Raw genomic sequence first — 21,718 nt, forward strand, 5'->3', positions numbered from 1 at the left:
TAGCGGACAGGCCCCGGGCCCGAAACGAGCGCGGGCGCCCTGCGCTAAGCGTTGACTGGAAGTGGCCCCTTCACACGGGCTCAGTCCGCGCGGCGACGCCGGAACAATGTCGGCACATTGTGCAGACGCAGACGCTGAGGCCCGGAGGGGCCGGGGATGCGCTCGATTGGCCCGCACTTTGCAGCCCCACGCAGGGACCCGCCCCGCCCTGTCTGGCTACCAGCCCACGAGCCCAGAGCGGCTCCCAGACTCCTCTCCGCTCTCCTGCAGGCTCGGCTCCGTGCGTGCGGCCCCGACTATCCCTGCCCTCAACCCGCTCCTCGCCTTCAAAGCCTCCCGAGGGCTAATTACCTGTCCGCCGGGTGGTGTGGCGGGCGGCGCGGGGGCTGAGGGCGGGCTCGGCCTCACGGAAGGACTACAACTCCCATGAGGCTCTGGGGCCGCGCAAGCGTATGTGATTCCATTGGCTGGCAAAGCTCTGAGCTGGGAACCCTCATTGGCTGAGGGGCCTGAGGCGATAGGTACCGGAAAGGGGAAGAGCAGCCAACATGGCGGCGGAGCGCGGCGCGGGACAGCAACAGTCGCAGGAGATGATGGAGGGTGAGCGGCCCCGCGGGGCGGCGACCGAAGGGCCCAGCGGGTGGGGGGCGGCGACCCGTACCGGCCTTGCCCGGGAGAAACGGGGCGGCCCGCCTGCGGCCGCGGCTCGGACCCCGCCGCGCGCACCCCCTGACATCTGCCAGCCGGCAGGGCGGGGGTGGCCCTGGACCCGGGACCCCGTGCTGAGGCGGTAGCGGCCGGGAAGGCGCGGGCGGCCCGGGAGGTGCCAAACCTAGGGTCGGGGCCAGCGGCGGGCCGAGCCGGGCGCGTGGGTGGGGACTGAGGGCGCGGCGGTCCCACAGCCCTGGCGTCCGCCAGCTGGTGGGAGCCTCGCTCCGAGTTCCTCAGCCAGCCCCGCGAGCCCCCAGTCCCGGGGCAGCTGACGAGGAACCGAGGCGCGCGGCTCCCTGGGACTCGCCCGAGTCGGGTCATTGGTGAACGTGGCGGGGGTGGAGAAGGGTCCTCTCGAAAGTGAATGGGTCGTGGGGAAGGGGTGACCAGGAGCCAAGAGCTGAGTTCCAAAATCGACCGTTTCCTGTTTCAAAGCGATCATAGTTCCAAAAAGACTGAATCAGACTCTTCCGCCTTGTTGAAAAAGTGCATATGCGTGTTATGTGTGCATATAGTTACATACACACGCTTGCCGCAGTCGGAGAGCCGGTCGTGTCTGCGCGTGCCCCCGTGCTGTTCGATCCGCTGGCCTCAGGAGCGCTCCGGAAGAGCAGCCCCAGCCTCCAGTGTCAAGTGCTAGGGAAGCGCGGGCGGCGACCGAAGGGCAGGCATGCCTGTGAGCGGCGGCTGCGCAGCCAGAGCCGGCTCTGAGCCGGATCGCGCAAGACAGCTCTAAGTCAGCCGGGCTGGAGATGGGCTGAGGCCATTTCAGGTGAAGGGAGCCACACGAAGGCACAGGGGTGTGAAGGAATGTGACCTGTTTGGAGGAGAGTTCAGCCAGGAGTGGCACAGTCGTACTGAACGAGGGAGAGTGCCGGTGAGGCTGGCAGGGGAGGTCGTGGAGGGCCTTGGTGGGGGGAGAAGCACATGAAGGGTCTTGGACTTTCAGACCATTAGGTCTTTTTACGCAGGGAAACGCCTCTTCTTATCCCCCTTCTTCCCACCCTCCCACCTATTCCCACTTCCTCTTTAGCTGTTTCTGTGTCTTGGTAAATGGCAAGTAGGAAACCCAGGCAATTCCTTCTCTCCGGCTCCCACCCATCCAATGAATCAACAAGCTCTGCTGCCCCTGCTTCCTTAATCTCTCCAAATCTTTAATACCTCTCCCGTGCCCACTGCTGATACCCTGAGCCAGTCCATAGTCCCCGCTGCCGCATAGTCACCTTATGTGCTCATCTGCTGTCCCATGCCCCTGTTTCACTTTGGCTGCCCTTCATTAGCTAAGCCCCTCCCACCCTGGGCTCCGCTGCACCAGACCATTGCCCAGTAGAACTTGCTGTCCCTTAGCCTTGACCACCTGTGCCTGGTAACAACTGATTTATCACATGTCTGCGTACGTGTCATGCACATGTTTTTGTGCCTGACGGCAGCTCTGAGATGCAGGTACTATACTAGCTCTTTCTACAGGTGAGGAGACGGAGGCTTGGAAAGGAAAATAACATGCCAAAGCTGTGTCTATAGAGACAGGATGCAAACTCAGGAAGAGTCAATGGCATTCCAGAAATTTTTGGAGTCAAAGATCAGATTTGGATTTTAGAATAAGCTCAGATTCTCTAGCAATGGAGAATAGATTAAACAGCCAGACAAGCCACCTAGAGACCAGTCAGGAGGCCAGGCAGGAGCCGAGGCCACAGGTAATGAGTAGCTGATCCAAGGCAGTTGCCAGGGCAGGGAAGAAGGAATGCGTTTGGAGGTTTTAGAGGTGGATTTCATCAGGACTTATCCAGCAGTCCTTGCCTGGGTGCTGCTTTGCTAGGCCCAGCAGGAGATACAAAGGTGAAGTAGCTGCCTTCCCCTCAAAGAGCATACCCCTTTGTAAATAAGCTGTAGTGGGAGAAAAGAGAATGCTTTCAGTGTGGTTGATGATTCCAAGTAATCCATTAGTGCTCCAGGTCTTCCACAGATTTCCAAAAGAGGTTGCAAAAAAAGTTAGGAAAAAGGGAAATTATTTGACAGTCTTGCCAAAGAATTTTTACCAGTCTGCCACATTTAATCACTGCCTGATTTGCTAATTCAAAAAATACTTATTTACCAGCCTTTCAAAACTGCGCTGGTGTCACGGTGCCCTGACATTCAGCATCAGTGACTTCGTGGGGCATTTAGCACTACTGGCTGTCTTCTCCTTTTTCTAGAGCTCCCCGCTGCCCACAGTCTGATTTGAGTTAGTCTTGATTTCTTTCAGAACGTGGGCCTGTGAACTGGGCTGGTTTTCTTGGCCAAATGGATAGTGGAGCATGGATGAAGGTATGTGGCGGGAGGGTCACATGGTCCCCTCTACGTGGACATCCAGGCCAAAAGGGAGCCAGACAGGAGGTGCTTCTCTGTGTGTTACCTCTAGGGCGTTTAATCACAAACCACCCAGGCCTTCCAGAACACCTAGTAATTTTTCACGGGTTCCTTGAGGGCAGGAATAGTATGTCACTCACCTTTGTACCCCTGTGGCCTCCCTGCTGTGCCCCATTCCCATCTGCCACAGTTCCCCCCTCCACTGGATGCCTCAGGTGGTACCCGGGACATCCATGGAAAACACTCAAATGTTTGTTGAACTGAGTTCAACAAACATTTTTGAATGAAGTCTTTTTGACTTCCAACTGGATGTCAATCTGTTATATGTTCCTCAAAGGGCCCCCTAACATGGGTGTGAGTTCTTATGGATGTGTGTGGGTTCAGTTGACAGGCGGGTGGAATCGGAAGAGTCGGGCGATGAAGAAGGGAAGAAGCAGAGCAGCGGGATGGTGGCCGAGCTCAGTGCGCACAGCCTGAAGGACGGAGAGGAGCGGGGGGAAGAGGACCCAGAAGGTACCAGGCCGAGTTAAGAACCTTAAACTCACTAAGCGGGAGGAGGATGGGGCTCTGTGGCATGTGATGGGCCCCCGGGTGGCGCCTGGGTGTTTGTCTGGCTGACTCTGGAGGCCCTCGGTGGGTGGCCAGGGGCCGTGGGAGTAGGGCGCCCTCTGAGGTGCTCCCTGAGCCAGCTACACACTTACGGCGCTTGCAGGCAGGATGAACTTTTTCCTAATTCCATTGAAGGCAAATACTAACGATATTGATACTACTGTGTCATCTGAAACAGAACCAGAAGATTGTCTTATTAACCACATGTGCAGAAAGTGCGATTTGAAATAAACAGTTCGGCTAACGAGCGTGCTCTCTTTTCCTACCGTGGACATAAACTGATTCTCTCTTAGTCATTTCTGAGTTCTGTCCACCAAACTTATAGGCCTGAGGATCAACTTCTAAGTTGGTTTAGTGATTAACAACAACAAAATGAATTTAGAGATGAGAAAAGTAAGTGCTCAGCCTGTAATGGTGGGTTTTCACCCTCCCAAACTATGATCTGAGCCTTTTTTGTTTGTTTTCTTTGCTTGCTTAGAAAATCAGTTTACATTCAGAGGAGTGAGAGAAACCATAGAAACAGACATAAAGATGTCCAAGATATATTATTAGGTGAAAAGAGCAAATTCTTTACAAATGGGATGCGTGTTAAAATCCTATCTTTATTTTTAAAATGATAATAATAGAATAATAGTATGTAGTTTTACTTAAGAGAGAAAACACATCAAACTGTTGTTGGCCCGGGGGGGCCGGGGGGCAGTCTCTCTAAACAGCAGGTTTGAGAGGGTCTCGTACCTTCTGCATTTTCTAGATTTATACCCAGTGTATGGGTATTTAAAGTTTTAATAGTCATGCATTACCGTTATGGTAATTAAAACAAAACGAAATTTTAAAATAACATCATGGTCTGTGCCAGTGAAGATGGTTGGTAACTATGGCAACCTAATTTTAAGGCAAAAGGAGATTACCACAAAAGTACCAGTCACATTACTTTGGAGCTTCAGAGTCGATATTCTGGAAGTGATGTGGGTGGAATAAGTACACGGGAGTGATGGGTGAAAGCTCTTGTTGCTGACTCAGTCACAGGAAGGCCAAGCGGTGGGAGTGTCACCTGCCCTCACATCTGAATGCCTGGCATGTTGACCGAGCCCTGTCATGGGCTCTCCCCTGGCTCGTGAGCACAGGCTCACTGTGACTCGCCCTAGGGTACATGGCTACAAAGTGGAGCCCCTGGACTGGACCCCGACTTGTCTAGATCCGGTGTTCTTTCTTCCAGGCTACTAGCTGGTTACAAGTCCTCTAGGAAGGTGCATTTTTATAGGTCCTTAGAGAAACCAGGACTTGCTCCTACCTGTACTTACTTAGATCTTAAGTTCAAGTAAAACAAATTCAAACGTGACAACTGGTACCATTCACTTATTTTCTATAAGTTGTTTTAAAACTTAAAACATACAGGATAGGTTTGGAAAGATGGCTGGTAACTTTGTTTCAAAGGTTAAGCTGCCATTTTGAGCACTGCCCTGTGCTGGATGTATTACAAACAGAACCCTTTAAGCCTTGTGACCATGTGTCCTGGACACCCTGCCTTTGTTGTAGCGCGCGTCTTTCGTTGCAGCTTCCTGAATTCAGGCCGTTGGCTGTGCTGTCTTTTGTAGGGGGATCGTTTGGGCATATCTCTTGGTTTTGCCCAGCTCCTTTTATTTAATTTTTGGGTTGGTTGACATCTTGTAAAGCTATGGCTGAACTAGAGTAAATGACATGGGGGTTTTTTGTTTTTTTTTTTTTGCGGTAAGCGGGCCTCTCACTGTTGTGGCCTCTCCCGTTGCGGAGCACAGGCTCCAGACGCGCAGGCTCAGCGGCCATGGCTCACGGGCCCAGCCGCTCCGCGGCATGTGGGATCCTCCTGGACCGGGGCACGAACCCGTGTCCCCTGCATCGGCAGGTGGACTCCCAACCACTGCGCCACCAGGGAAGCCCGACATGTTTTTTTAACTAGCCATTGTCGGTGGTTATGGAAAAGGCGGCGCGGTGAATTCAGCCAGTGTGAAGCCAGGACATCTTTGTCAGGCTGGGCCTGCATCTGGCGTGCCTCTCCGAGGCCTCCAGTCCAGCCTGCGAGCTGCCCCGTGCTGGGGGCGCTGGGGGCGTGAGGCTGGGGCTGTGAGCCTGCTCAGCCGCAGGAGCATATGCGGTGTTGCCGTCGGGGAGAGGCAGCTGAAGGAAGCAGGCCGAACGGTAGTGGTGACCAGCGGTCCCTGGGGGCACAGGCCAGATAGCAGTCACCGTGGAGGAGCCGCTGCCACCGAGGAGGAGCCTCTCCAAGGCAGGCGGCCCAGTTTCTTCAACAACGAATTGCAAGAACAAACGGGGACTTTATAGAAATGCCCTCTAGTTACAGTGTGTGGCCTCATTCAGATCCTAATGCATGCAGGCTGGGGAGAGCATTTAACCCTTTTAGACGATGTGCTGCAGTAGGCCCAGAGCCCAGCGCGGGAGCGGTGGCCGCCCTCCTCAGGCCCCTGGACGGGAGGCCCGCTCTCCAGGGTGGACTGGCCCCTCGTCCTGCCCAGCAAGAGGGGCATGGAGATTGCTCGGCGAGGCTCTTCAATCTTGTCTGTTGAGCTGGGCGTTTTGTCTCGCTCTTTGCAGACAGACGTGTTTGTAGATGCTGGGCCACTTCCCAAAGCAGTAGAAGGCACATCCTAGAACATCTGATGTGCCCACAGCGTGATCTATATTCAAATGACCTGCTTTCTTGTCACAGACAAGAAGGGAAAGACCGGGAGGCAGGCTGCCACCAGCTACGCAGCTTCGGGCATCACCAGGAGGTGGCGGTGGGCAGCTTCCTGGCCCCTGGCTGGGGTCACTTGAGGCTCGGTCACCGTTCCCCCTCCCCCGGCTTTTCTGACAACAGCGTCAGACCGCATTTCCCTTCCTGGGAAGTTATGCGGCACAGATGGAAGTTTGGAGGTGTTTGCTGAGTTCAGGAAACTGAGGATCTTGAAGGGTGACCATTGTCAGACAGATGTTAGCTCTGCTGCGTCATCCATGCCCTCCGGGTGTTGCCTGCTGGTTTCTCCTCTGCTTTCGAGTTGGCTCTGTGCCCCAGGCAGCCCGACCCAGCTCTCCGCGGACGCAGGGTCTGCGTCCTCCTGGAGACGGGGGGCTCTGAATGGGCTTTTCTTCTTCTTGTTGTTTCAGAAGGACAAGAGCTGCCTGTGGATATGGAAACCATTAACCTGGACAGAAATGCAGAGGTAATGCTGCCTGCTCAACCCAACCTCGGGGGGCATGGTGATAGCATTCTGACCGTCAGGGTATCTTTTACGAGCGTGCCAGATTAGCGAGTGATTTCCCTGGAAGGAGTTGTCTGAGCCTGTCTCCGTTGGCTCAGAGACCCTGTGTTGTTACTGTTTTTAATACCGGTGATTGACCTGCCATTTCTGTTTAACCAAATGAAACGCCTTTGACTCAAATTATATGGGTCAGATGATTGCATTGTATGTGGTGGGGTCCTGCCATCCCCAGCCTCTGAGAAGCACCGCGCATTAATGATCTGGGAAGGGCGGAGCCAGCCGCTGTGTCTAGGCGGCCCGTGGGGCCTCCCCTGAGCCCACAGCCGGCCGTCGGTGGGGACGCGGGACTCAGAGCATGGGCTTGTGCTCTGTGCTAAGGGGCAAAGGGGTGAGAGTAGGTTTCGCATCCCACCCGCTTGGAGGGTCAGTTTTACATCAAGCCGCTACCCGTGGTAGCTGAACCGAGGAGCGTTTTGCAGCTCGCCTCTGAGTCCCCGCCCCCTGTCTGCGCAGACTCCGTGTAGCGCTTCTCCCTTTCTCCCCTCACCCTCGCCTCCACCCGCTGCCCGGCCTCCTCGTGGCTCCGATTCCAGGAAGCATGTCTTCAGGCGCTTGCCTGCAGCTGAGCTAGGTCTCGTCTTGTTGCAGGACGTTGATTTGAATCATTATCGCATTGGAAAAATTCAAGGGTTCGAGGTGCTGAAGAAAGTGAAGGTGAGAGGAACTCCGTCCTTGCAGGGGAGGTGACACTCCAGAGTCTGTCCCGCCCGAAGGACATAGAGAAACCCAGAACAGAGTCAGTTCTGCGCAAGTGACAGTCCTTGCAAAGGTGCCAGGCCGCACCAGGAGCTGCCGTCAGGCACCTTTCCTCCTGAGCCTGGCAGGGTTGCTAGGGCAGACGGCAGGCTGGGTGGCTCGCCCCAGGTTCAAGCGGTGGCTCGGGCATGCGGCCGCCTGCAGTGCCTCAGGTCGAAGCCCGCCTGCAGCCACACACACCCCAGCCTGTGCAGTCCTTAACTCGCTTCAGCCCAATCTGTTTTTCAGAGTTGAGCCTCTGAGGGTTCCCTCTGCTGGGACACAGCACCCCCGCTGCCTCCCTCACTAAGGAGGTCTGCTCAGAATGGGGCTTGCCTCCAGCCTCCCTTGGGTGTCTGCCCGTCCTTTCCAAGGTCAGCAGCTTTCTAGAAAACGGGAAGGAAAACCACGTCCTCCCACCCGGAAGACCTGTCCTGTAACGGCGGGCGCTTTCTCCTGGCCTCCCTGTTGCCTACGTCAGCTGCCCTCTTTCTGTCCCCTAGACTCTCTGCCTCCGTCAAAATTTAATTAAGTGCATTGAGAATCTAGAGGAGCTACAGAGTCTTCGAGAGCTGGATCTTTACGACAACCAAATCAAGAAGATTGAGAACCTGGAGGGACTGACAGAGCTGGAGTGAGTCGTGAGACCCAGGGAGACAACAGAGGGGCCCCAGCCTCCCCAGAGCCAGCCCTGGGCCCCAGCTCTCAGGCCCAGGGAGGCCACTTCTGCCCCAGGGTCCTGCCCTGCACCTGGCTCCAGGGGTGCGTTGGCTTGCCCACAGTCCCAGCCTGCAAATTAAACCTGTGGAGGCTTTTGGCTGGTCTCTTCAGGGAGGACATGGTCTCTGCCCTCAACACCATCCTGTGAGCCCAGAGGCATCGGGAACCTGTAGGCTGCCTCCCAGCTCTCCCGGGCCTTCTTGGGCAGCCACAGATTCTGTGCCCGCCCCCGGGTGAGGCACGGTCCCCCAGGTCGGGATGCTGCCTCTAAGTTAATTACATTCTGAGTTCTGTGTGACCTACACTCATTAAAAAATAAATGTTCTGCCTGTTCCCAGGATTCTAGATATTTCTTTTAATCTACTGAGAAACATTGAAGGAATTGATAAGTTGACACGACTGAAAAAGCTCTTCTTGGTCAACAATAAAATCAATAAAATTGAGAACGTAAGCAGCTTACATCAACTGCAGATGCTGGAGCTGGGGTCCAACCGCATCCGGGTAGGTGCGAGCGTGGCGGCTGCGTGGCCTGGACGGTGTGGGTGCAGGGTGTGCGGTCGGCTGTATTTTTCATAAGAAAAAGTGCTGACTGGAGGTCAGTATTAATAAGAGTGTGTGCCCAGGTGCAGCGGTCTAGCCTTTCTTCTGCACGTAGAGTTCACTTGCTCCCCATTCAAACCATGACATAATTCTTACCAAACCATTCCATTAGGTTCTGCCCGAGGTGAGCTGATCAGCCCCAAACACTTTGCTTTTGAATGTACTGCAGAGTGAAAGTGTCCCAAGGCAGCAGAGGGCTGGCTTGCCGGTGCCTCGCCCCACACCAGGGCCGTAGGAAGGAGCACGCAGCCTGGTACTCGGCTGGCCTGTCCTCCCCTGCTGAGCGGCAGGGGGCAGGGGTTTCGGAGCACTTCTTCCCCTCCCTCCGTGTCGCAAGTGACCCTCTGTCCAACTTTTGGAAGCTCGTAGCACACGGTCATCCCAGGTTGGCCCTCATGAGCTGGACAGGATGCAAACCAAAGAGAGTGGTTCTGGCAAAGGACCTCTCATGACGATGGTGGTGATACGGCTGAAAACAGCAAAGCAGCAGCACACTTAAAACTAGACAGTGGCCCAGATGTCAGCATTTTATCGAGTATTTCTCTATGGAATCTTCCAAGAGAAAGGTGGCTCGTCACAAATTGATGCAGGCCGTAGCAGTTAAGGATGCCTTCCCTCTGAATCCTCATCCTCGTAGACTGCCCCCAGCCACATCTTGCTGTGAAGGGCCAGACAAGATGCTCGGTCCGCACTTGCTTGAGGCCCCACTGTGTTCCCGTGCACATAGTCTGGTCATTTAGTGCTGAAGAAGCCAGTAGTTAACCTGTTCTGGGAGAGCAGTGAACTCAGAGGAGGCGGTGGCCTGAGGCCTGGTCAGTTTGCGTTGATTAAGCCAGCTGCTACCCGAGGCGCTGCGGGAGACCCACCTCCAGCTGAACGGCGGAGCACCGGCATGGAGCAAGGAGAAGCAAGGAAGCAGGCGGCAGGAACAGGAGGAGGGGCGGAGAGCCAGGGAGTGGGGGCACCTGCTCTAGGAGTCCCGTAGGGCATCCCAAGGCCAGAGCCCCCAGCTTCTGCCTCTTGTGGAATGCATTTTAACAAACCCTACACGGAGTCACGCAATAATGTGGCAACTCGGAATTTCAGGACTGAGGGACCTGAGAAGTCCCGAGAGCTCCAGGGCTCTGTGGAAACTCGAGGCCCGGGAGTGAGCCCAAGTAAGGGGGGGCCTTGACGCCTCGCTCCCACCCCCACCTTTTCTGTGTTCTCTTGTTGTGCTTTCACGTGAGGTTGCATGGGAAATTTTCCAGAGTGGAGAAGTACCTGCCCGACGCCCCGGGCGGCTCTCTCTCCTTGCCCAGAGATCTTCCTCTTCCCTGGGTAGCTAAGCGCTGCCCTGTCCTGATTTTCACAGGCAATTGAAAATATTGACACGTTAACCAGCCTGGAGAGTTTGTTTTTGGGGAAAAACAAGATCACTAAGCTTCAGAACCTGGACGCACTCACCAACCTGACAGTCCTCAGCATGCAGGTACTGACCGCCCTACCCCCCCGCCCCTGCCGCCCCCGTCCTGCAGGCCCAGGGCCCAGGCTTTGATGGGCTCTCTGTTTCACCGGCAGGGAGCGACTGAGACATTATACTTCACTGACCTTAGTCGTGCGTGACGCATGCTGGACCACAGTTTCATTCTCTAAGCATCACGCTCCTTTTCCTAGTAAAAGTTCGAGCTGGTTTTTAGCCAGAGGGTCTCTTCAGAAGGTGGAGCTCATTCCAAAACCTACAGTGCTGGGCTGCACGGTGGGAGCGGCCCTCCCGCGTCCATGCGGAGGGCATGCGGCCTGGCTCGGGGGTTGGGAAGCACGTGGCTGCGCCTCAGCTCCTGTTCCTTTTTGTCAGAAGCAGGCAAGTGGCACCAGGCCCTTGAGGCAGGATGTGGCGGGGTGCTCTGAGGACAGGACCTCAGCGTGGCAGGTCCCCTAAAACCACAAGTGCCTTTTGGAAAGCAGACGTTCCGCAGACTTCTTTAAGAAGAGGGCGTTAGGCTTTAATTTGAGTTATAGTAGTTGCTGAAAGAAATGAGAACTGATTTTATTTTAAACTATTCTGTGATTCTGACATTTTTGAATTACTAAATTGAGGTAGACCTTCCCCAAGTAGATGAAAAGTGAGTGCTTTGCATAAAAGCCTTTAACCCCGCGTATGAGCTTTAGCCCAGTACAGCAGACGCAAGATTTCGGTCTTCCTTTTCTGTGTGTGTGAGTCCCATTCTTGCAGCTGTATCCGGATGCCCCGCCGTCAGGCACCCACGGTAAGCAGCCCCACTTCCCACAAGCCACGCAGCTTCGCGCGTCCTTGCTGCTCTGACTCTCCCTCTTGCAGGGCAACCGGCTGACCAAGATCGAGGGCCTGCAGAGCCTGGTGAACCTACGGGAGCTCTATCTCAGCCACAACGGCATCGAGGTCATCGAGGGCCTGGACAACAACGTAAGCCCGCCGGCCGCCTGTGGGGCAGTGGGGTCATGGGGTGCCCGACGGGCAGGCAGCACACACCAGCCTCCGGGGGGCTCTCGAGGGGACTCGCTGCCTCTGGAGGTCTGTCCTAGTGACCTTTCCATCCCTCCTCACGCTGGGAAACACAGACGCAGGCGGTATCTGCTCAGCCCTGAGCGGGCGCTGAGCTGAGCTGTGTGTCGCGGGGGTAGATTCACTGCATGGCCCTGTAGGTGTTGGGGAAGATTTTTAAAAAGTAAACCCCAGGGACTCCCCCGACCGTCCAGTGGTTAGGACTCTGCGCCTCCTGTGCAGGGGACGCAGGTTCAGTCCCTGCTCGGGGAACTAAGATCCCACATGCCGCGGGGCACGGCCAAAAATAAATTAAAGTTAAGAAAAAAGTAAACCCCGGCTGCTCCTAGGTGTCCCTGTCCCACGGAGGGCTAGTGGGCGCAGCAGCCACCCCCTCTTCCCGCTCCGGGCCCCACTACCCAGCCCGCAGGGCCAGCAGCGCCCCCCCGGCCCAGATCCTGCACAATCTCGCTCCCTCCCGCCCGCCCCTCAGCAGCCCTGCCCGCCCAGCGCAGGACAGCCTTAGGGGCGCTGGGCAGGGAGGGGTAGCGCTGGCCCTGAGCCCCCAGGAAGCCCCTGCGCCCCTCAGCTGCCTGCAGGCAAACCTGCTTTTCCTCAGTGCAGTATTCAAGACAAATAAAATACTTTTACTCTTTCAATTTTACTGGGTTTTTTTTCCTGTTTTGTTGACTTGCCAGCAAGTGTAACCAGATTGGTCACTTCTGTTGTTGTAAACACAGCGTTTCAATCTTCGTCAAGTCTCCTTTGGGCTTTGCGCCTCAGCCCCGGGCCTAGCCACCATTAGTAATGTTTTCAGGGGAAATCCACGTTCTGAATTTCATTTCACCAACATCTACATACAAAATTTTAGAAAAGCTAGAATTTGCCTACAGTGAGTCTGGTCGCCTTTCCCTGCCTTCCAATCAAACTGAGAGTTTACAGAGCTGGTGTGTAAACTGGCTGCACACTCGGCCGGTGCAGAATGGGACCCTGAGGCTAAGCTGAGAGGTGCGGCCATGCGGAGGCCATGCGATTGGAGCCGGGCGGTGCCCCCTCTGCTCCTTGGCCTCCCCCGCCGGTCCCCACGGTCAGTGGAGGGTCCACGCAGGAGAGGGCGTGGCAGCGGTGTGGCCCAAAAGAGCAACGGGGTCCCAGGCGCACAGGACGGGGCAAGAGCTTAGGACTGTCCCAGTAGGAGCGCTGCGCCTCGGTCTTGGGTCAGCACCGCACCCTTCTGGGGCCTCTGCAACAAAACAGAAAAATAGCAGTTGTGGATTTAAAGGTAATCGTTGTACGATTCTTGTAATCAAATGAGACAGGCTTTCCTCTGAGATCTTTGTTCAACTAGAGATCAAATACTCACCTATACTTTCTTCTAAGCTTTATCTCTTAATTTATCTGGGATTTACCTTTGTGGTGTGAGATCAGGCAGTAAGTATCCTTTTCCCAAATGGCAGATCCACCATCTTGACACCACAGCTGAGTCCTCCCCCACTGCTGCCTCTGTTTGCCCCTCTGTGTGCTGGGTCGTCTTCCTGTGGGTCTAGCGGGGTAATCTCTCCTGTGCGTGCTCTCCCCACCCTGTCCCCTTCCTTTTTTTTTTTAAAAGCAATTCTTACTGGTTTGCTTTTGAATGAGCTTTCAAAACACTGTCCAGCTCCCCAGGAAAACACGAGGTAGTATTGAGCACATGACGGAATCCTTGTTCCTGGACGTTTGGGGCCAGTTCTGGCAGCCGGGTGCCCCTGGTGCTGAGCCCTTCTGCTGGGGCTGCACAAGGGTCACATCCTGCCGCGGGCCGCACATGCTTTAGCTTGGCCGGTTCCTGCGCTGACACATCCCACGCCGCCCAGCACCGCAGAGCAGGGGGCAGCGGGCCTGCCCTGGCCCCGCCCTGCTGCCCACGGTGGCCCCCTTCTGCAGAGTTCTCCCGAGTCCCTGTTTGCTCTGAAAGTCGCCGAGCCCCGCAGGCAGGCGCCTCCTAGCCTCACCCAACTATCTGAGCCGACACCAGGAGCCCAACAGAAGCCAGTAGAAGGGCTCCTCACCCGGCCCAGACGGCACAGGACACTGTACCCGGCCCTCGAGGAGTCAGAGGCCAGGGTCGGAGCGCTTCTGGGTTGGCAGGGCTTCTGGCTGCCCGCTCGTGTGTGCGTTTGTGGGCTTTGTTTTTATTTTATTGAGAGTTTTTTTTTTAACTTTCCCTTAAAACTTGGTATTTGGAGTCAGAATCCCAGGAACACAGTAGAAAATGTAAGAAGGCAACCTGCAATCAGAAACGAGCAGAGAGGAAGAGAATGTATTGTCGGGGGCTGTCAACCAGCTTGTAATGTTTCCCTTTTGATTTTAGAAAAACTTGCCAATTGGTGTGGTTAAACATACTTCAGGAAGCAGTGCAAGCTTTTAAAGGCTTCGTTTTCACTACAATCTTATTCTGTGAAATCCTGAAACTCTGTGAACTTTAAAAAAAAAATTCCTCGGGCTTAGCTGATGTGTGCTGGGAAGTAGGCGTCTGCTGGACATTTCTGGAATAGAGGGTCGAGCACAGCGTTGTCTCCACGAGACAGTGCGATGCCTGCCCCACAGCGGGCGAGCCCCAGATGCTGTCCCCAGTGGGGCTGAGCCCCCTCTTTCTTCTCTCCCATCAGCTGTAAATTCCAGGCCAGTGGCCACCCGCTGTCCCTCAGTGCCCAGGCGTTCCTCTCCACCCTTCCTCCTGTGCTGGAAGGAGGGCCCCTTCACCCCCGCCAAGCCCCAGGTTCCTCAGCCCTGAAAGAAGAGGAAACACTGTTCTAAGGATCAGTTGGAATTGTATGTTTCCTTGGGTTGAGCACTAAATAGATGCTGCTGCAACTGTTACCCCCTCTTCAGAGCCCCGGCCTAGTGTTAGCTGCCCTTCCCGGGACCAGGCGTGTCGCTGGGGTCCTTGCGGGCCAGGATGTGGGAGCCTGGGGCTTGGAATCTGAAGGAACTAGTTCCAGACCCCAATGGTGAGAGCGCAGTGAGGCAGTCATGAGGATTCTGTGTCTTCGGCCTGGTCTGGGGGTGGGCGGGGAGGCTGCAGGAGGTGGGCAGTGCTGTCCCCCTGCTAGCGCACTCCCGTCCTGGGAGGGCAGCTCGCCTCATGGCGCTAAGCTCAGCGCCCAACGCTGTGTGCATGGTCGTGCGCTCGTTGTTGATCTGAGGTAATCCAGGAAAAATTTTATTTCCTTATTTTAGAACAAACTCACGATGTTGGACATTGCGTCAAATAGAATCAAAAAGATTGAAAATGTCAGCCATCTAACAGAGCTGCAGGAATTCTGGGTAAGTTTAATACACAAGGGGTTGATGACACTTCAGCTGCACTGGTCCTGCCGAGTGAAGTACCGTTTACTCCAGCCCTGGAGGCTGTGGCGTGGAATGGGACTGTGGGCAGGGCTGTAGGACTTCGGCACCCACGCGGGATCTCGGGCCCCGCCACGCCCCAGATGTAGACCAAACCAAAATGGGCATTTTAGAAGATTCTGGGTGATCGCGGTCACATGAAAGTGTGAGGAGCCCTGCACAGTGTACGGTTAGACCCGAGGATTGCCACGTGACTGAAGGGCTTCCAGACCCAGCCAAGGGGCCAGTGCACCCAGCACGGGGGTGTACCGGCACCGCGGAAGGAGGTGTCGCATGGGCTTCTGCTGTCAGTCGTCCCAGAATGTGCCTTGTGTTTGCCTCATGGTGACAGTGTTGTCTGGGGAGCAGTGTCACCGAGCCCAGAGGAGGAGAAACAGGGCATCAGATGTCTTGAGACTCCTCTGAGGGGGTGGCAGGATGACCCCCAAGCTGAAGTCCTCAGTGTCAGGGTTCCACACGGTGTCCTCCTGAAGCACGTTTGTTGCCTGGTGGCCCCTGCAGGCGCCACCACACGCTCCACCCGGTGACTGCCGTCTGCAAAGTGAGCGTCGTCCGGATGCGCTCAGTCTGATCCAAGATTCGTGCTGCGTCTAAGGCGTGCTTCTTCCTTGTCTAGCCATCCTGCTGACCCTGCTTGTGTCCTGTGTGCTTTCCTTTCCTCATCTTAAAAGATCGTCCCGGTTTCCCTAGAGCACAGGTGGCCTGCTGTGAGCATGTCCCTTGCCCCTCAGCGGTAGCACTGAGTCTTGGGCGTTGTCAGCACGTGACACCAGAGCAAGTCTGGGAAGACCGGAACCAGCCTTCGAGAGGCTGGGGGAGCCGAGCGAGCCACCGTGAGCCGGGGGTCTGGTGTACAGCCCACCCCCGGAGGCAGGTGTGGCTAGTGGTAAGCCAGTTGCATTGGAGCGAAGGGATTTGGCTCCGAAGAGGCCAGGGAACCACACAGAGGAACCGCACAACCAGAAGAGGGGTCCAGAGATGGAGGCTGGGGCTAGGCCAGCACCCAGGGCGCCCAGCAGGGAGACGGCGCTAGGTGTGCCCCCACCCCCCGCAAGGTGCTGATATTCATGCCGTGTGTAACCGCTCCCCGTGAGTGTGTGTTGACCTTAGTGACTCACTTCCAGCCGACAGAATGCAGCAGAAAACAGGATTCCACCCCGTGACGGGGTGATGAAAAGACTGGCTTGTCTCCTAGGGGCTCTCCCTTGCTCTCTCCTGAACCCCAGCTTTGTGTTAAGTAACAGACACCTTCTTTGATGCCAGCAACATACAAGGCACGCGTCCCCTCTGTTGAAGTGATTCTGTTGTGCGAGAAATGTATCTTGGGAATTCTCCCACACCTCAGTTTTGTTTAAAATGTTATTGAATTTGAGGGGAAGTAAATGTAAATTTTCTATATAAACATTAGCCACCAAAGACCATTGTGATGGGAAATGCATGCATCCTATGAAGTTTGGGTCTTGAAAACCACGAGATAGTCTGCTGGGGAATGTCAGCCAGGGTGATGTTCTGTAGCGGAATTCCAGTCTGGGATTCAGGCAGGCTCATCACCAGACTCTAAAACCGTGGACGAGCAGGGTGTTCGCACATGTGCCAAGTGTCGCCCCGCCGAGAGTTTGCTGATTGCAAAGGGGAGACGCGTTCCCCAGAGTCATCTGGGCGCCACCAGTGTGTCCACAGGATCAGACTTATCCCCGGTAGGGGGACAGCCTCATGCCTTGTGTCCCCCGATGTGCTTCATGTATGAAGTGTGCTCACCAGGAATGTTTAGTGTGATGTAACCAAGCATGTAGACCTAACTTCCAGTTGTCAGGAAGTAGAGGGTCCGGGAGAACGAGCTAGGTGACACCACGGGAAGCAGGTGGCTGAATCCAGAACAAGGGTCCTTCTACATGACAAGTAGCTGGGTGTCTTTAAAGGTCGACTTCATATAACAGAAAAAAAATGAGAGGAGGAAGTGGGAAACATTCTAGATGGAAAAAACTAAAAAGTGCACCTTCTGGGAGACTCTTTAAGAAGACGGGCGTACCTGGAAGGTCACACTCCACATCACACCTTGCTCCTTTACATCTCAGTTGTGCAGAACTTGAAAAAAGAGACATAAAGGCCTTTTTTTTTTTTTTCCCCTCAATGAGGCTTCCAGAGATCCTGGAATTCCTGTGGAGACAATACAGGTGAATGGTCTTGAGTTCCCTTTTGGAAAAATACAAAGAGAAGAATCTCCGGGGACTTCCCCGGTGGCACAGTGGTTAAGAATCCGCCAGCCAATGCAGGGGACACGGGTTCAAGCCCTGGTCTGGGAAGATGCCACATGCCGCGGAGCACCTAAGCCCATGCGCCACAACTACTGAGCCTATGCTAGATCTAGAGCCCGTGAGCCACAACTACTGAGCCCACACGCCACAACTACTTGAAGCCCATGCGCCTAGAGCCCATGCTCCACAACAAGAGAAGCCACCGCAATGAGAAGCCCACACGCCACAACAAAGAGTAGCCCCTGCTCGCCACAACTAGAGAAAGCCCCAGCGCAGCAACGAAGACCCAACGCAGCCAAAAATAAATAAATGTATTTAAAAAAGAAAAGAATCTCTGAAAGTTACCTGTGTCAAAGACATCCTTTACAATGTGCCATTGGTGGTGAGTAAAACTCCCAGGTCCACGTTCACTAAATCCTAGAGAAAACTGCCCTGTGGCTGGCTGTACTGTGGAATACCCTCAACTATAAGACCTGGGGTTTATAAAGACAGTAAGCGCACCAGCGGGGACTAACAGGACGGTGGCATTGGAAATGCCGTGACGTGTGACACAGGAAGCACACAGTGTGTGTCAGCCACAAACGACTCTGTTGAGAAAGACGAGGAGATGGCGGCCCTGCCGGAGCGTCAGCCACCAGCAGAGTGGGAGACGGTTTCTAAGTAGATTCTGCTGCAAAAAGACCTTACTTCTCCTAAGCAATGTAACATTGCTACTTTTATTAAATGAATGTACTGTTCGCACGTTGCAAGTTAAAAGTGCTTAAGGCATGCGTGTCTTTTTCGTGCCTCTCCACTGCAGCGGCCTCTTTCTGGTAACCGAGCAGCTGCGGCCACCGCCACGGGGGCTATTGCTTCCCTCTGGTTCTGGTTTTGCACACTTTGCGTTGGCCACATGGGCAGCTCATGTTGTACGAGAGGAGTGTCGTAGACTAACGCTTAACAGAGTACTGCTTAAGGCTTTATCTTGGGACAGCTCTTCTCCCTTTGCGGTGGAGGCACCTTGAGTCCTGCTCTGAGTTCCGGGTCCCCGTGACTCCGTGCTCAGAGCAGGCTTTGGGCCCTCCACAAGGCCGGGCTCTGGGATTTGGAAATCTGGCTTTCCCAAAGCACGGGGCACACTAGGCCCACGTGGAGTTCTGTGAAAATAGCGTTCCTTAAACAGGCGAGTCTGAGAAACCCTGCATTGTATACCCGCTGGGAGAATCGAGGAGAAGCTCTGTGGGAGATTCATAACGTGCAGTGAGTTATTAAAGACAAGACTGGCTGTGACAGTGGAACTGGCGCCAGAGTCGCCCTCCCACCATGAACCGACCCCAAGGCCCGAGGCTGCTCCGTCCGGGCAGCGCACAGCAGGCAGCAGCAGGCCGCAGGCCCTGAGAACGGGGATGACACAGTGAGCCGCGGGCTGCCCTGCTCTGCCTAGGACCAGCTTCCTGAGCGGAACACTGCAGTTCTGTGGAGCTGAAGACGCAGCGGTCAAAGATCATGGCAGCTGGACTCTTCAGGACAAGGTGTTGGAGAGAGGAGGGCCCCGGAAGTCCACGTGGGGGTCGCCTGCCAGGCTGTGGCTGAGCGGTGGGCAGTCTGGGCACGAGACCACCCCTCTCGCGGCTCACCCACTAGCTCTGCCGGAGGAGAGCAGAGCTGGGGGACGATGGAGCTCCAGCCCTGCCCAGGTGGGGGTCTCACCAGCACCCTTGACATCCAGCTAGACACCAAACGGGCCAGGCCTTAGGGGTAGGTGCCACAGGCTCAGCTACGACGCCCTCCAGCCCCCTAGAAGCAGGCTGCAGCGGTGTGTCCAGAGGAGGCTGCGCTCGGAGCGTCCCACCAGGAAGGGCCTGGGGACCCTGAGAGGGTCCTGGACCCTCAGCGGGGCCTGGCCTCCTGGAGAACTGCCCTGAAGGAGTGTGGAACCGAGCCTGTGGCCGTCTCTACACCGCCTTAGCCCCGACGTCCAGCGTTCAATCCAAAATCACTAGGTGTACAACAGGAAAATGTGATCTGTGTTCAAGGAAGTCGTCCTAAGAAACCGAGCCTAGGTTTTCAGTCACCGTTTGTGAACGTAGCCCTGGACCTGGAGGTGGCTTGCGGTGTCTTGGTCCTCACTCCCTCCTCCAGGCTGCTCTCGCCTTCCCCCCGAAGACCCCCACCACACAGCCGCTCTGCAGCGTGGCCGTCATCCTCTCCCTCCCTGGAGACCCTGGTGCTGCGGCAAAACTGGGCCCTTCTCTCGAGACTTAATCCAGTGCCTGGTCAGTGCTCGAAGCCTCTGCAGTGTCCCCACCAAGTGGCAGTGGATGGGACCGTCAAGGGCCTCGGCTTCTTCACCTCCCACACATGGACAGATGTCATACCTTCTCTGAGTGGGGCTGCTGCCGTGTGACCTCAGCCACCCCGCTTCTGCCCTCGCAGGTTCCGAGGGAACAGGTCTGCCCTTCCCACCACCATGTGCATGGCGGGCCCCAGGCCTGGTGTCTCTTGAAGCGTGATTTCTAGAACCGGGTGTGGCCGGAGCCAGGGGCTGAGGGCAGCAGGTGCGGGGCATGCACTCAGGGCAGCTTCCCCGCCCACCCTTCACACCCAGCCCTGTCACCTGTCAGCTCACGGGCGGCGACGCGCTGGAGCCTCTGCCGTGCACCTGTCTTCCCAGTGCTATGGTCAGCATGAGGTCAGCCACAGAAGCTGGCAGACACGACACATCGGGGCTCTTCAGCTTTCCTGGGAGCCAGTTACTGAGCGTTTGCTGGCGCAGCACAGCCGGGAGCCATGACGGTGATGTCCCCGCGGGTGCCGCCTGAGCCCCCTGCCCTCGCCCTTCACTCCGGCCATCCAGGGCACGTCTCACGTTCACAGAGGCAGTTCTCTAGTTTGTGTTCACTTGGCCGTCTGCCGTATTCTTTGGAAACTGAAGACTGGTCTCTTGGAGCCCCAGCAGAAGGGCCACGACATCCACGCGACAGGCATGGACCAAGCTGGGTGACGGGTGCTCCAACCCAGAGGCCCTACGTGCCCTCACCTTGATGGTGGTTTGAAAAGTGAGAGGTCTCCCCACCCACCAACCCCAGCCCCGCGGGCCTCAGCAGAGCCGGGACGGGGCCTCCTGACCTGCTCTGAGCCCGTCCTCCTGACGTGGCGCGTCCTGGACGGGATCAGCCGTGGTGCGGCATTTCCGCCACAGAGGCGGGCGGTGGGTGTCCCGGGGGTGCACGCCATCAAGGCCCCTCGTGCCCTGAGTGTCCGGCGAGCGACCTCTGGTCTGTTGTCCGTGTTGTCATCAGAGCGCATAGTCAGGCCTTGGGACAATGGCCGAGGATGGTTTGTAGGAAATACAGCCGAACCGGCTGCAGCACTTTGCCTGGAGACGGGGTGGGGTGGGGTGGGGTGGGGTTGCTCCGTCTCCCCTCTGCTGAACTGAACATGGATTTGCCCCTGTCGTGGCACCGTGTCCAGGTTCATCCCATATGGAACGCGGCCCGGCCAGGATGTGCCGTGATGGATGGAAGGCCCCGTGAGGTGCTGGTCACCCCTCTTTTGAGCGGGGGCCTCGTGCCCCACGTGGGGAGGCTGGGGGGCCAGGTTGGTGTGACCTGAAGGGGCGGGGCAGGGCTGTCGTGTTCTGAAGGGGGGCGCGGTGCGGGGCTGTAGCACCCTAAGGCTTCTCCGATGTGCGCGTGTTCCCCCAGATGAACGACAACCTCCTGGACTGCTGGAGTGACCTGGACGAGCTCAAGGGCGCCAAGAGCCTGGAGACTGTGTACCTGGAGCGGAACCCCCTGCAGAAGGACCCCCAGTACCGGCGGAAGATCATGCTGGCCCTCCCCACCGTGCGGCAGATCGATGCCACCTTCGTCAGGTTCTGAAGCTCCCGGCCCCTCTCTTCCAAGAGCCTCCCAGCCACGGTTTTTAGTCCACCCGTTGCTCCTAAATCATCGCTCTATCAACAACGGTCACAAACCCAATGGCAATAAAAAGGCACTGAGTGAAAGCTGCCGTGTGCGGTGCCGCTCGCCACCTGGACACCAGTGCTGTCACCTCCGGCCAGTCCGCATTCCGAGTTAGTGGCCCACAGCCCCGCGCCACCCGTGGTGCTGCTCGCGACCGTCTCCGTTTCCTCCTCTCAGAGGGAGGTCACAGCCCGCCTGAGAGGGTGAAACAGCAGGTCTGGGAGCGCGTGCCGGGGGGGCGTCCGGGCCATCCAGGGGCCCTCGGGCCTGTCAGCCCAGAGCTTCGTAGCCTCCTAGACCAGTTGATGCCAATTTTATCTTATATATTAAAAAACAAACCTGCAGGCAAAGGATGACTCAGCCCTGTGTGCCGTGACCCCCAGCGCTCTCTTAAAGAGCAGTGGCCGCCCGCCAGGCCCTGCTGGCTGCCTTCTGGGCCCGCCCGTTGGTCCCCCGCAGCCCTCAGGGTAGGAGGGGCCGCCTCCCGCGCACACTGTGCTGTGCCGCTGGCGGGTCTGAGCCCACCTGAGTCTCTCTGCAAGGACTGTTTCTAGAGAGCTGCCCTCATGGCTGCTCGAATGCTGCTTCCCCTTCTTACCCCACCGTTGT

At 56.3% G+C, this 21,718-nt stretch overlaps 1 protein-coding gene across 3 annotated transcripts; it reads left to right on the forward strand.

The window, feature by feature from the left end:
- Positions 1-515: 515 nt before the first annotated feature.
- Positions 516-21,426, forward strand: PPP1R7 (protein phosphatase 1 regulatory subunit 7; the record flags this gene model as incomplete). Of its 3 annotated transcripts, none has more annotated exons than XM_082840895.1 (10): positions 516-600; positions 3,442-3,570; positions 6,808-6,863; positions 7,551-7,616; positions 8,201-8,331; positions 8,756-8,918; positions 10,372-10,488; positions 11,338-11,442; positions 14,740-14,826; positions 20,849-21,426. In XM_082840895.1, the coding sequence occupies 10 exons, from the start codon at positions 549-551 to the stop codon at positions 21,023-21,025; spliced, it is 1,083 nt and encodes a 360-aa protein (XP_082697021.1). In that variant the 3' UTR covers positions 21,026-21,426. The 3 variants fall into 3 exon arrangements, with proteins under 3 accessions (XP_082697021.1, XP_082697019.1, XP_082697020.1); XM_082840893.1 differs by having other exon boundaries at positions 540-600; positions 3,442-3,582; XM_082840894.1 differs by lacking the exon at positions 3,442-3,570 and having other exon boundaries at positions 549-600.
- Between the last annotated feature and the right edge of the window lie 292 nt (positions 21,427-21,718).

The sequence above is a fragment of the Leucopleurus acutus genome, assembly GCF_964270905.1.
Source record: "Leucopleurus acutus genome assembly, chromosome: 6".
Taxonomy (NCBI): domain Eukaryota; kingdom Metazoa; phylum Chordata; class Mammalia; order Artiodactyla; family Delphinidae; genus Leucopleurus; species Leucopleurus acutus.